The sequence below is a fragment of the Alosa alosa genome, chromosome 8 (genome assembly GCF_017589495.1).
Source record: "Alosa alosa isolate M-15738 ecotype Scorff River chromosome 8, AALO_Geno_1.1, whole genome shotgun sequence".
Lineage (NCBI taxonomy): Eukaryota > Metazoa > Chordata > Actinopteri > Clupeiformes > Clupeidae > Alosa > Alosa alosa.
Genome location: NC_063196.1, coordinates 19,734,221 through 19,748,656, shown reverse-complemented (window position 1 = coordinate 19,748,656; position 14,436 = coordinate 19,734,221). Strand labels below are relative to the sequence as shown.

General features: G+C 45.4%; 1 protein-coding gene across 1 annotated transcript; it reads left to right on the top strand.

Annotated features, from left to right (window-relative positions):
- The first annotated feature begins 81 nt into the window (after positions 1-81).
- On the top strand, positions 82-10,912 carry ism2b (isthmin 2b). Its single transcript, XM_048250216.1, has 6 exons — positions 82-1,565; positions 3,716-3,958; positions 4,727-5,141; positions 7,513-7,653; positions 7,834-7,902; positions 8,053-10,912. The coding sequence occupies exons 1-6, from the start codon at positions 1,434-1,436 to the stop codon at positions 8,568-8,570; spliced, it is 1,518 nt and encodes a 505-aa protein (XP_048106173.1). The 5' UTR covers positions 82-1,433; the 3' UTR covers positions 8,571-10,912.
- The last annotated feature ends 3,524 nt before the right edge of the window (positions 10,913-14,436 follow it).

Genomic DNA, 14,436 nt, shown 5'->3' with positions numbered 1-14,436 from the left:
TGACTGGATTTCCCCCTTTAACTTAAAATGTGCATCGTTTCCTTGTGCTTTTGTCATTGAGGTCAATATCCCCTAGATGTCGCCATGTGACTTAAATCGTAACTTTCGATTTCAGCCTACTCAATGATAAGTTTTCGCACTGCATGGTTAGTAAGTCATGGTCTGTGGAACTGTACACTGAGACTCACATTTATTTTGTGAAACGAAAGGACTTGTTTGTGAAAGTGAGAGACGTGAAGGAAGACATTTTATCTTCACATTTAAAATCTGACCAACCAATGTCTGATCACTGCTCGCTTAGGCCAATTATTTTGCATTTGGGTAGTTATGTGAGAAGTGAGGTGAACAGTTTTAGGCCTGAGCCTGGCTTTGCGACTATATTGTATTCAAATTAAACATATGAATCAAAAACAGCAATCGCATAGCATTGTAGCCCTGTCGACACAACTCCATGACCTTCAAGAGTGGCACAGTGTGATGCGACAGAGAACACACCAGCAGTCAAGTTTCATCCGCTTTTCCTCGAAACGTGCGTTTGAGGGGGGGTTGGGCAGTCGAGTCCCTACGCTACAGTGGAGTGTGCCATAGCTTCCTGCGTGTTTTCTAGGGACACCTAATCTATGGTCCTCCTCCCTAACGTCACGACCCCATCAAGTTCGTCGTGGTTGGCCAAGCAGCGGTGCCAGACAATACACTCGGGCAAGAGATGTGTTAGAACTGGAGCATCTTAACTACCAGAACATCTCTGGATAAAGGGGGCTCAATTGGATAATGGATTAACGCATCGGAGATTAGAAACGTTTGCAGCCTGCTTTGAACTCCAGATGTCATTCTGTTGGAAGAAATCAGCCGGCGACGAATTAGTTGACTGAACACGCACCGGTGCGGACCAGAAGAGAGCGTGGGTAAGAGCGTTGTTCGGAGACTTACAGGGTCTACTTAAACCCAAAGCTGCTTGGAATGAACTGAGCCTTTCCCAGCAGTGTACACTGACCAAGGCGCACGTACCCGCTCTGAAGGGGTTGCACATGGTCAGGAGGAGCGCTGTGAAGTCCGCCACTGCTGGACGAAGCTGACAGACTGCGCCTCTACGCATCAGACGAGGTCTCTCCACGGTCAACTGAACAGAATTAAAATAATTAGGAAATTTACTATTAACTCGTCTAGGCTAGTCTTTATCGACCAAACCTTTTGGCAGGTTTTTTTTTGTTGTTCTTATAGTTTTTTTTGTTGTTCTGCAACACTTTATACTTGGACGAAAGATTGCATTTTATCCCCTGAGTCCATTGCCTAGATGATCATGTATTTTCTTTCGAAGGTGACATTTTTCTCCGGATTCAGGCAAGCATCGGAAACTCAAAAAGTACTGCGTTGATTTGCTGCACGAGCATCAATCACAGAGCCAAGGTGTCTTGTTTGTAGAAAAGGCAGACATGTTTAATGTAAAAAGGAAAGTAATGTTACTCTTGGGAGTTTTTTTCATCGGCTGTGCTGGGATAGTGAGAGGCTTCCCCCGATATCATCATAGCCAAACCAGCAAACTACAGGATGGAGTTTCTCCCGAGGTAAGTTATCAGAATAATCTATGGAAGCCTCTAGTTAAGTTATCGTAGTTGGTGTACATTAGGCTACATGTAATATTTTTGAAAATATTAAGTACAATTGTGAAAAATAGTTCCAGTGCAGATACAAATACACAGGTCATACTATTTTACCATGCCACCATATTTTGTGTTTTTATGATTAATCCAATCAGGCCTTTTTCAGCCTCATTAATGATTTTCTTTCAACATTTCCTGGGGACATAAGCTACGTTATTAAGACGTATTTCATAAGTTTGTGCTACTCGTGTACATATATTTGGATGGACGTAAGGTTTGGAAGTCATGCTTCAAGGGGTCCAAATCAAAGTCCCCCACACCCACCCCCTAAAAATCCACTGGATCAAGAAGATATGCCAAATTTCAAAGAAACTGACAGACCTCTCTGCCTGTCTCTTCAGTGTTTCGACTCAATTCCAAAAGAATTTGGTGCTCAAACATGTTGAACAAATGTGATCAGTGCAGGAGTAACACAGGTTGCGCTGGCTCTGTGGACACCCTTGACTAACTAAGGACTGATGACAGTGCACATTTTCCATGACCTGGCTGTGGTAACGGGATGGAGGTGGTGGCGTTGGAGGTGATGATGGTGGTGGTGGTGGGGGGGAGGTGTTGAGAGGTTGGACGTGGTGGGGGGGAGGTGTTGAGGGGTTGGACGTGGTGTAGTACAGTATTGCAGTACAATACTGGGCCCTTACATAACCAGGGCAGAGAGGAAGAGAGGGTGAGAGAGAGAGAAAGAAAGAGAGGGCCCTCTCAGGCTTCCCAGCAGGTCAGAGGTCATTGTGTTGATTGTTTATCTTTACCCCATTCTGCGTTAACATGGAATTTCCTGCTCTGCGATTTGCCTTGAAGTGTGTGTGGGAAAGGGGGTAGTTAAAATGGCCTACATAAATATAAAAAAAATCCATCCTTGTTTTATTTGTGTGTGTGTGTATGTGCTGTTGTTGTTATATTCCAAAGGCAATGGTGAAAGGGTTTCCAGTGTTTATTGTTCTCATGCAATGGTTTGGAAATGACCTGGTATTGGAAGCCTTTGATTTGTCTGCTCCCATAAATCTAGGCTATTACTGCTGACCCCAGTACCCCCATCAGCCATGCCTTATCTTACAGCATGTGAGCCATGCTATTCATCTTCGGTGTCATCAAAGCTGCCACTGAGAGACTAGTATGCAATGCTTTTCCACCCATATGGAATTTGAGGACGAGAATGTAGTGATCGAGCAAGGGGCAACGGTGCTATTGGACACCTAGGTCAGATTAAAATGGTTGTTATATGGGTCTTATTAGTCACTTACCCAGTAATATGTAAGTGGACCTCAGTGAGGTTTGTGCCTTTATCACACATTCATACTTTAATGATGTTCCATCAATTTATCATGCTTGGAGGGATCATTTTTTTTTCATTCCCAAATGACGATCATATGTGTTCATGTTTGGATATTTCAAATGGGCTATGGCTAGTGAAGAGAATAACGTGTTCCAACGGCTGGTGTAGTCCACTTAGTTCTTCCACTGTTCCACTTGACCCCCCCTTTTCAACTTGAGATGGTAACGAACAGCATGTGGCTCTTGTCCAGATTTTTTTATTTGGTCATGAGAGGAATTTGTTCAGAGGAATGTCCAGAGGGGAATGAAACAGGTTTTGGGGAACAGTTGGGGGGGGACATGGTGTGATCGTGTGTGGTGTGGTTGTGTGTGGTGGGGTGGGTGGCAACACGACCAGAGTGGACAGGAGAATGCCAGGAGAGAGGAGGAGGGGCGCCATAACTCACGCCACGCTGCTTATCCATCTTGGTGGCACAACAATTCCAGACACGAAGCAGGCATCTCAGAGGTCCCATGCCACCAGAGCCCTCTCATTAAGCTGGGGGAAATCTGGCACCAGTCCCCACATATCAAAGAGCCGCATGCCAGGCAATGCCATGGTTCTATGGTGGGGGAAAGGGAGTAAGGAAAGTGCCGTCCCTTTGTTGAGCTGTGGGAGAGTAATAGACAGGACAGTGCTTCTCTCGATCCTCACATGACTTCCTATCAGCTCAGCTCAGACTCATCTCTTAGCCATCATTGTTATTGTCTGGGAAACTTACACCGTCTATCATCTTTATTTTCAGGCAAATCTGGAGATGCCTCCCAGGGATGAGCATCATGCCCACGGGCCACTGCATCACCTGAACCAGGTGCAGAACGTGTTGCAGGCGCCGCACCGCCACAAGAGGAGATGGTCCCAGCACCGCTCCTCTGGGGTCCTGCCCAAGCCCGAACCCGAGGAGGAGACCAAACCTTTCGTCCTGGATCTGAAGAACTTTCCGGAGCTGGCCAACGCCGACATCAGTTCTCAGAATCCAAACATTCAGGTGAATTCAAATCAAGAGATCAAGACATATTCTATAAAAGGGAGTCCTTTTGTTTGTCTGAGCAGGATAATAGGATTTTTGCAATAGGATTAATTAACGTTTTTGCTCCAAATTGTGGAACTGAGAAGGCCATGAGGAATGTTGTGGTCACTAAACAATCCTTAACCCCCTCCCTTAATCTTTCCATTGGCTATTAACCTCACCAACCCCTGACAGGTCCATTTCTTGCATTCCTCCCTGAAGCATTCCTCAGTTACTTAGAAGACGCCCATACCCCCAGTCAGACTGCGTTAGCGCAGAAGTGTTCGAATTAAATTCCTTTCCTCTCGGCTTGTGACTTCTCGGTTAGCGTCCAGCGTGAGTCACCCCCCCTAATGGGGAGTAGTTAGGCGTGATAAGCGATCACAGCTCGCGCACAGACAGAAGGAACTGCGCTTGATTGACTCGTGTGGTTGGTGTGGTGGAGTCGGAGACCCAGCAGGTTCTTTCCAGACACGGCAGGCAGGAAATCATTTAGATGCACTCTGAAGGCTTTCTATTTTCTTCCTTTTGGCTCTTCAGCTTCTTTAACTGGAGTCTTGTTTTACCCTGCGTAATGTACGGTTCTTTTTAGAGGATCTCATGCACCAGATTTGAGGAAGAAAAACGGCTGATGCAGAGCATGACTGATGCATGATGTTTTTTGTCTATCCAATATAAGGTAATAGATCTATTCCATCTGAAATAGCAAACTGACCTAAATGTTTCTCCGTCTACTGCATATCACAGGTGACCATTGAAGTGGTGGATGATCCTCAGATGGAAGTGGAAATGGACTTGCCCAGAGAGACCAAGAACAAGTGGCCTCCCATGCAGTCTTCTTCATCTTCAGCATCAACCACTTCCTCCTTCTCCTCCTCATCCTCCTCTTCAGCCTCCACCACATCTTCCTCATCCCCTTCATCCACCGTGGACTGGCTGGAAGGGAAGAAGCTCTTTTGGCCACTGTTCTGGGGATACACGGACACAGACTCCTCAAGCGAGGACGGTACTGGGCGCTCAGGCCTGGAGGACGCGCCCGAGGAGGAAGATTATCTGCTGGAGTACGACAGTGGGGAGCCCCTGCCCAGCGGGGTGGGGGGCGGCGGCAGCGACTGGGATAGCCACTGGAATGAGGGATGGGACTCCACACAGGGCTACTACGGTGAGCAGACAAATGAGTGAGCGTATGAGTGGGTCAGTTGGCTGGTTTGACCTACAAGCCTCCAGTGCCAGTAGTGCAGCTGGACCTTGTTTAGCTGGAACCTCCGCACTTGTAACATGCTTAGATCCGGTAGTGAGTGGAAGTATTTGGAGAAAGCCTCAAGCTGAGGGAAATGTTGACAGACTGCATAGGTCTGGTATGTGTGTGTTCCAGGTGATAGGGATGCTGCCTAACCTCATGTGGCCTATTTCTCTACACTTGAGCAGTGCTACCGATGTCAGCTTTAATGTGGAAGCAGAGTAAATTGGGGAAGGAAAATCACAGAAATATTTGCAACATTTGAAAAAAGTCTAGCTTGGTAGGGGAACAGGAGAGTGACAGTCAGGGGAATAGAGAGTGCAGCTCTCTCTCTCTGTCTCTCTCTACTGAGAGCATGCAGGCTCCACCATTGGGTCTTTGTGAGTGCGGCGGCTCTTTGAAGTCGACACTGGTCCTGGGCTCCAGCGAGAGCCTGTCTTTTGAAGGCCCCGCTCCGATGCCTTCACTAATGGCAGCGTGAGGCTGTTCCCTCTGACAAGAAAAAATGAAAAAAAGAAGACAAGAGAGAGAGAGAGACAGACAGAGAGAGAGAGAGAGAGAGAAACAGGCCGCGGCGGTACTTGTGTTCAATTAAGGGAGTGGATTGGGAACACGGAGTGACAGCGGCCTTTCGGCTGCTCTTTTCATCCTGGTGGAGCCCACAGTCCCCCCCACTCATAACTCCGAGGCCCCTGCCCCCCCCCCCACTCAGGACTCCGAGGCCCCTGGCCCCCCTGGCCCCGGCTCAGCGCAGCTCGGAGGCGGCGCGTCCCTTTTTGAGCTGGTTCAAGAATTCAGCCGAGCCCTTTTTTCGGGGCCCGCGCATAACATTACGCCTCTGTTGTTTTTTTGTTTTCTCCTGATTCAACCTCGCTCTGGTGGGAAAAAATAGCGGCATGCCTCTCGCCTCGCTTTCTCTCTCTCACTCACTCTCTCTCTCCTTTCATTTGGCCACAGACTGAGCAGTGAGAGATGCCGAGGGTTTGTAAACGAACAAGAGGGACGTAGAGCTGTTTGAAGGAAGCGCTTAATACACACCATCCATTTTGCTTGTAGCTTGCGCTTAATACACACCATCCATTTTGCTTGTAGCTTGAGGCTGAGTTGGTGCTTGTGTTTTCTTGTAGCCATGCACACCTCTTTCTGGGTATGTGTATAAATTTATTTGTAAACAACTACGTTTGTGTGTGTGTGTGTCTGTGTTGCATGTAGACATGGACGTCTGCAAGTCTCTCTGTGTGTGGCAGGCATCTTTGTGTTTATAAACACTCTCTACCCCTTTAAAAGTAGCCTTGTGTGAGCCGCAAAACCGGCAATACACGTCACACACAGAGCGGTCAGACACGAGAAAGCAAGCGACTTAGACACATGTGCACCAGTGTTGCTGTGTCCTCCTATAATTAAAATACTCCAGGAAGTCTATTCCTGTGTGTGTCGCACACGGCAGCGACTTGGCACTCACACAAAGCCAAAGGGCCTGGGCATGCCGTGTGTGCATGCGGAGAACTAAAAAGACGCCATCTCATCTCTGCATATCTGTAATCAAGGCAGCCCAGGCACTCTGCATCTTCACCAATCCACCAAACATCAAACCCGCCCCCCTGCCTTGAAAGTCAAATATTGAGACAAAGTGCGTCGGTAATCTTGACAGCTTTTCATTACTGGACCAAAGGGAGGGGCAAGGTTAAAACAGTGGAAAAATCTACCCATTTAGATGTGGGTTTTGTTTGACATTGGATTTAAAAATCAGTTGTCAGCGCATGATATGTGGGTCACAAGAGGAAAACAAACACAAACAAGGGAGTAGCATGGACGCGCGGCTCTGAGTCAGTAGTGAACCTCAGCAGTAGTGAGCTAGTCCTTCTTCATTGCAGGATTGGGGCCACAATGACAAATCATAGTGCAAGTCAGTTGTCCCCAGCAGACCCAGTGGTAATCAAAGGTTAAATCTATTTTTTGCCTCAAGTATGCCCGTTTGGGAACGGCTGCCAAAGCCCCTAATCACTCTTTTGAAGTTGTTTTCCTTTTCCTGGAGAGCCTATTAAACGAGTGTGGTAAACAAGCCTTTAAAAAAGGCATTTAAAGGGAAAGCGCACCACTTAAAGAGCTGTGAGCTTATGAGTGACAGCTACCCGCTGACCAAACTCATTCATTTACTGTATTCTAGCGGGAAGACGTTTAGGCAAATCATTTCACACAGATTTTTTTGTAATGATTTAACAAACCATAAATGTAACACATCAACGGTATCCTCAGCATTAAATGTCCAGCATTTTCTTTTGTTCGTTTCCAGAGAATGCCGGTAACGAGGAGTGGAGTTTATGGTCCTCCTGTAATGTCACCTGTGGTCATGGGCACCAGATCCGTACACGGTCATGTGGTTACTCGTGCACGGCAACAGAGACCAGGACCTGTGAGCTTGAGCCATGCCCTGGTTAGACACCTTTTTATCTATCACATAAAACACACTTCCATAGTATCTTCATCTGTTTTTGTAATTGAAATAAAATGAAATTAGAAACTATTAGATTGATTTAGAGCAAAGGATGTTGTGGGATTTGCTTTGTCTGTCCCATTTATGAAAATGAACTTGAGATTTTTTTTTCCTATGCAGATGATTTGAATACGGTGTCAGATTTGTTCCCATTTGAGATGGTGAATGGTTCAGAACCTTTTGGAACAGGTTAGTGACCTAGATACATTTTTCACACACAGATTTCACTCAATGCCATTTTTTTACACCCTTTTACTTTTAAGACACTGATGGGTGGTACCGTAGCAGATATTCTTCATCTTCTGGGGCAGTTATTGACAAAACTGATTTCTCCTCCAGATGTTGACAGTTGTGAGAAGTGGCTGAACTGCAAGAGCGACTTCCTTCAGCGCTACCTCCAGCAGGTGCTGTCAGAATTACCCAGCTGCCCTTGCATCTACCCTGAGGGCTTAGCTTATACAGCGGTCAGCATCGTCGACGAAGGCCACGGTCGGACCTTCCGCTGGCGCGATGCCAGCGGCCCAAAGGAGCGCCTGGACATCTACAAGCCGTCGGCGAGGACGTGTGCGCGGTCAGCGCTGTCGGGCGAGGGCACGACACTGGCGGCGCAGCACTGCTGCTACGACGAGCGCGGGCGGCTCGTAACGCGGGGGAAAGGCGCCGGCACGCCCAACCTCATCAGCACCGAGTTCTCGCCCGAGCTCCACTTCAAGGTGGACGTGTTGCCCTGGATCCTGTGCAAGGGCGACTGGAGCCGCTTCCACGCCGTGCGACCGCCCAACAACGGCCGCGGCTGTGCCGCCAACCCCCACGAGGACGTGTTCATGAACGAGCTGGAGGAGGCCCGAGAGTACTGAGCCACCGAAACCGAACCAGAACCGCACCGTACCAACCCAGCCTGAAGCAACCCGACCAAACCCAACTGACCCGAGCCGGACAGAACTAGGAAACGCTCAAGCAAGAGCTAAAGGAGCCTTGATGGAATTGAATTGCCAAATCAATCCAGACTGTATCAAACAATTAAAAGAAAAACTCATCTTGAGTCAGATTAACTCTATCCAACCCTTTCCTTTGTTCTTGCTCAAGGCTCAACGCAAGAAATAACTGGCAAGTCACCAAACCAACCCAGCCTAGCATTAACCAGTCCAACACTGACTTAACCAACCGCGTCCCAAAACTAGTTCCTTTCCCTTCACTCCACCAGAACCTACATTCCTATGGTGTTCCATATCACAGTCCTCTCTCACACAGTGCTTCTACCAACTACTAACTTAAAATGCACCCAAACAAGGACTTTTGTAGATGCCTTTGTTGGTCTTGCTTCGATCATGCATGCATGCATGGGCTTGTGAGCACTGTAACTCTTAGATCATGCACATTAAGTTGTAACCTTGACAGCTCATAAGCATGACACTTTCTTGTTGTTGTTTTTCTGGTGTTGTGGCTGGTGATGTGTCTAACTCAAACACCACGCAGTAACTGTCAGTGCCTGCATGTTGTGCTCATAGTCCTGGCAAAACAGCATTTAGAGATTGGACAATACTTTGCCAATGTTGGAGGTTTTACAGAGTTTGTAAATTATAGCTCTGCACACATGCTCTCTCTCTCTCTCTCTCTCTCTTTCACACACACACAGAAAGTATATTTTCATATCAATGCCGCTGCTAAGATGGACAGAAAGGACATCAGATATGCTATGTGATGTGATGGGGTGATTGCCACTGATATGTAGACGTGCACTTGATATTTGATCAGCCGTGAGTCCTTTAAAGTTTTTTTTTCCAACTCACACATTTGAAGAGTGGAATTCCTGACGAGCCTCTACAACTCTGCAGTGGGTTTAAATGTTGGACAGAGTTCCTAGCTGAGCAGCATCAATCCAGCCTGATCAAACACACAAGCCTCTGTTTGTGTGACTGGGGCAAGCCGTTCGACTGTGGGAAGCTTGAACATGGGGAAACTATTTTGGCTCAGAGCTCTTCTCTGGCCAGCCGAGCCCAACATCGCCACAATGTGGGGAGGAGAGAGAGACCGTTGTTTAAGCTTGTTGTCTGTGCTAATGGTAGTGCTCAAGCAGGGCCCTTTAATTTGGTGACATGACCCACCCAGGACACGGTGGACCGTCCACTCATGAAAACATTAATTCCAACATCAAATATCGAAAAGTCCCTCACAGATGGGTCATTTGCTCCATTACTGACATACCAATAGGAAACAAGTGCTCTTCTTTGTTCTGAAGTCTGTTTTTTTTTATTATCCTCAAATCAGTCACAAGCAACAGATTGTTGGTCTCTCAACCTCAGTGCTTGGGGGGACACCTGAAGGACATTCATTTTCACTGTTAACTCAGGGGGCGCATCTTACTACAGTTAGAGTCAATGTACCTCTGCAATGGAGCACTAATGTTACTTAGCATCAAAGGGGAAGGATGAATGTTAGAGAGTAATATACATGGCTAATTTAGTTGGTATATGTGATGGTCTCAGAATGAATGTTGACATGCAGTTGATACTATTTGTGCATTTACATGACAGCCCTTTTGCAATCTGTTTACATAACATGCAGTCTTTGACGAGCAATTAACCTGTCATTCATTGTATATGTTATGTTATATTATTATAATGATTATTATTATTCATATATGTCATATACATCGCTTGAGGCCTGTATAAAACTTGTGGACTGTTTGCTCCAGACCTCTCATCAGGAACATATGATTTTACGGTGTGTGCATATGTGCATCACATTCACTTACTATGAATGGCACTTTATTTAAAGTATATATAGAAATGAACATGTCTATGAGTATGAATTGTTCTATGTTCATACAGCAATTCTGTTATTGTGAAGGGATGACTTGCTGCATTCTTTCTTATGAAGTGCTCCACGTCATTTAAGTAATTCCATTGATTAGTGGTAGGGTTGTACCTGTACAGTATTTATTGTCTATTTTGTAACGTTTTAAGCTTTGAACTGATGCTTCTGTCCAGACGGTGCACTACTCGAGACTGAGATCCACAGGTCAAAAGGGAATTCATATGCCTCATACCACTTCAATAGCAATGACTGTATTGTGATCAAAAGAAAACATTTTGCTTCATTTGTGTATCATGTGCAGCATTTTCCTGACTTTCACTGCATTACACAATTTAAAGAAACATGTTGTGATAAATACAAAGATGTGTATGAAGATAATCTATTCCCTTGTGTATTTGTTTTTTTTATATACATTTGTAGGGAATATACAGGCTGTAACTCATCTGCCAACAGACATAGGGACTCAACCATAATAACCCAAAGGGTCTTTAGCTGCTGAGTTCAACAATTCCCTCATACCATTATCTCAGGAGATGTAAGCATCCAATGAAGCATGTCTTATAGGTGCTAGCTGAAGGTATACAAATTGGTTTTGATGCAATTTGCTTTCCTTAGTGCCATTCAGGCCTTAAGCAGCACCATTCAGGGACTGCTGATCTCCCCAGTGCACCAAAGCAACAGCTCTTCACAATCTGTTTCAATCTGTTTTCTATTTTGCAGCCCCCGTACTCAGAGAAAGACAGGCAATATGTTCCATTTTGCGTTTTGTTTATCCTCTGACAAACCTGCTCTATCTTCTGAGGAGTCAGGAGGCAGCCAGGGACGCTGGATCAAAGGGCCTTTTGTGTTCTAGCACTCATGGATGATGGATATTAGTTAGTGTAAGAGGAACCCAGGCCATGAGTATGGAGCAGCCTTATTCCTCATCTGGATCAGTGAAAGGGGGTCTTGAAAACATCAGCCCGTCACTATTTAGGCAAACAGATTTTGTTCCCTTTGATAGACTCCAGAGGATCAAGAGAGAGAACAGATAGCAGACATGAACTAAGGTTTGATGATGGGGCTTGTCCCTTGAATGAAAGGGAAGGAATAAGGAAGCACACAACTCTCTTCAGTAAAAGAGGTGACCCACTTCAGTTTATTGGTCAGCTCAGTCCAGATACCACATTTGACTGAACATTTCCTTGTTAAAAAGGAGGACACCACATCTTTCTGAGGCCTTTGTACATTTAATTATGCATTTTAAGGTAGTATTCCACAGGGGAATTTCTTGTAGAAAATGTGTAAAAAATTGTTTTTCCAAAAGCCTACTGGCATTTACATAACCCTTTACAATGGCCAGTGGACTATATCCTTATAGGCTTCCGGCATTGGGGCACACAGATATCCATCCTCTCCTGCAGTTAATCATAAGAGTCAGAGGAATCTTAGACTTAGGGATTAGGCGGTCAAGGGGCAAGGTAATGTGAATCCACAGAAAGTAATCCTCGATATTCCTGGAGATATGTTCTGCTCTTTCATCCTAAAGCACGGGATTATGCTAGAATATCAGTTGCAAATATTGAGTGAAAAACTAAATAACTTGCTATTTACTCAAGACATTTTTAGCTTGTATTGTTATTACTGTTGTTGATGCCATTGTTGATGTTATTATTCTTGGCTACAGAGATTTTTGCTTGTGCTGAGGGCTTCAGTAAATCCGACGGTGCTAGTTGTTTGCAGTGGCAGCTTCATACAGCTTCATAGTGAACGTTACTCGAGGCAGTGTCACTGGTTCATGAATGCACCGGGCCATGAGGAGTCAGATGCTGACTGCAGATGAGCTTCCTTTGAAATAATGCCACAGATGTTGACCACATCTGGACTGAGGAAAAACAGATAAATATTCCACACATGTGAATACAGAGGAGGAAGGGCATGTTTAAGGAAAGTGCGCAAAAGAAGAAGGAAAAAATCAGGACAGCATAAAACAAACTATATGTTATAAGAACACAGGAAATTGAAAGCCTGCTATTTTTTTATCTCACAAACATCAATAAAGAACCGCATGTTTCCAAAGATCCATCGGCAAAAACCATACAGAGACAGTAACAAAATAAATAAGTGTGTTCAAGAAAATTCTAAACTCCAGGGAAATCACCAGGCTAGCGTGTTCTTTGGTCCCCGGTAGAGTGTAATGACGTATACTTCTGGCATACCAGTATACATATGGTCAATCAGTTCCTGCTGGTTGCCCAGTGTTTAGGATGCACTTTATCCCCTTTTGATGGTTGTTTAGAAGAGTGTCCATTAGGCAAATGGAAAACTCTTGTGAGGCAGATAGAGCAAACCAGTTGTGTTATGAGCAGGTGCTGTCAGCATGTTTGCCCAGGGACTAAAAAGCAGCTACAAGGTTGGTGCTGTTTGAGTCCAGGAGCCAATCAAACAACATTGCACATATCCATGCACCTGAAGCAACATTGTTTATTGGATTGAATATTATATGGCTTTGTCTAATTACCCTTTATAAAAACAGGTTTTTTGTGTATACACAGATTATACAGTGGAGTGGACTATGGAGAAAACTGAAACTGAGCCTCACCAAAACGTGATGGTCTGGATTAGAGTTGGGAACTTCACCTTTAATGGAGAGCTTTCTGTTGATGAGGGGGGAGGGCTGTGGTGGAGGTGGTGACACAGTCTGTCCAGGCCCCAGCCAGGGTAGGACTTACTCCACCAAGCTGAGAGAAACCCTTTTTTTTTTTTGATAGGATGAGTGTGTGTGTGTGTGTGTGTGTGGTGGTGGGGGGTGATATAGCCCAGACCCCCACCCCCCCCCCCCACACACACACACACACACTCTCAGTCACCCCGCCACTGTGTACCACCCACTGAGCCAGAGGTCCCCCATGGTGGACAGATGAAAGCGATCTAGACGACCACACGTGCTGAGCAGCATTGGTTGCACTCACACACAGGCACACACACACACACACACACACACACACACTTAAGTCTCCGAAGGAGAACAGACAGCGTTAGTGCTTGTCACTTGGCTCAGCCTGTGAACGTATGATTTAAGACTCTCTCTCAGAGTTTCTCTCTGCCTTCCTTCTCTCTCCCTTTCTTCCTGAGTGCAATGGCATGTGTGGTACCACGTCTTAGTGTCACTCTTCACAATACATGTCACATGAATTAAACTGTTGCTGTATCACTGTTGATATGCATATGGCATGCTGAAACATATTATGAAAAGAAACCAGATACTAACAGGTCTTCAAAAGACTACACACCACATTCTACAAGCTACACTATACTAAACATCACATTCTACATTCCAGTTAAATATGGAAGAATAATGAATCAGAATATGACTTGCACCAACTTTACAGTGTTTGGATGTGAAAGTTCATGACGTCATATAATGGTCTAGAGTGTTACGTGTTGTTGGGTCTTTCCCCCCCTCTCTATGTCAACAGAAGTTGTTAATTTTCTCCATCATTCTTTGAGATGCAATCATAACAAAAGGCCATTTCAAAGTGCAAACCCTGATAGCAGGGAGAGGAACCATTGCTACTGCGAGGCAGGGAGCCAGAAAAAACAACATCAAACAGAAAATGACCTCTGCCTGGGACGTCAAGCCCAGCCACATTCCCAGAATATGATTGCTTTGTTTTGTGAGATGAATTCACATGGGAGTGCTGTCTGCTGGCGTGCTTTTTTGGGATGATGTAGGCCCTATGTTTTTGCATGCCAATGTGTTCGTTCCTTATTTTGCTATAGGCACCATTTTGAAGAATAGATTGTGGATGTACTCATGTTTGTTTGGTGAAAAATCTAAGAGCTATATTTATCTTGGATTTATACTTCAATTAGTCATTAAAGACAACTGAGACACGTGTAAAATGATGCTCCCAGTTTACAGAA

Excerpts from the sequence above, each read along its gene's own strand:
- ism2b (XM_048250216.1), top strand. The coding sequence starts at position 1,434 with ATGTTTAATGTAAAAAGGAAAGTAATGTTACTCTTGGGAGTTTTTTTC. Across the intron at positions 1,566-3,715 it reads AGGATGGAGTTTCTCCCGAG|GCAAATCTGGAGATGCCTCC; the intron begins GTAAGTTATCAG and ends CTTTATTTTCAG. Across the intron at positions 7,903-8,052 it reads TTCAGAACCTTTTGGAACAG|ATGTTGACAGTTGTGAGAAG; the intron begins GTTAGTGACCTA and ends TTTCTCCTCCAG.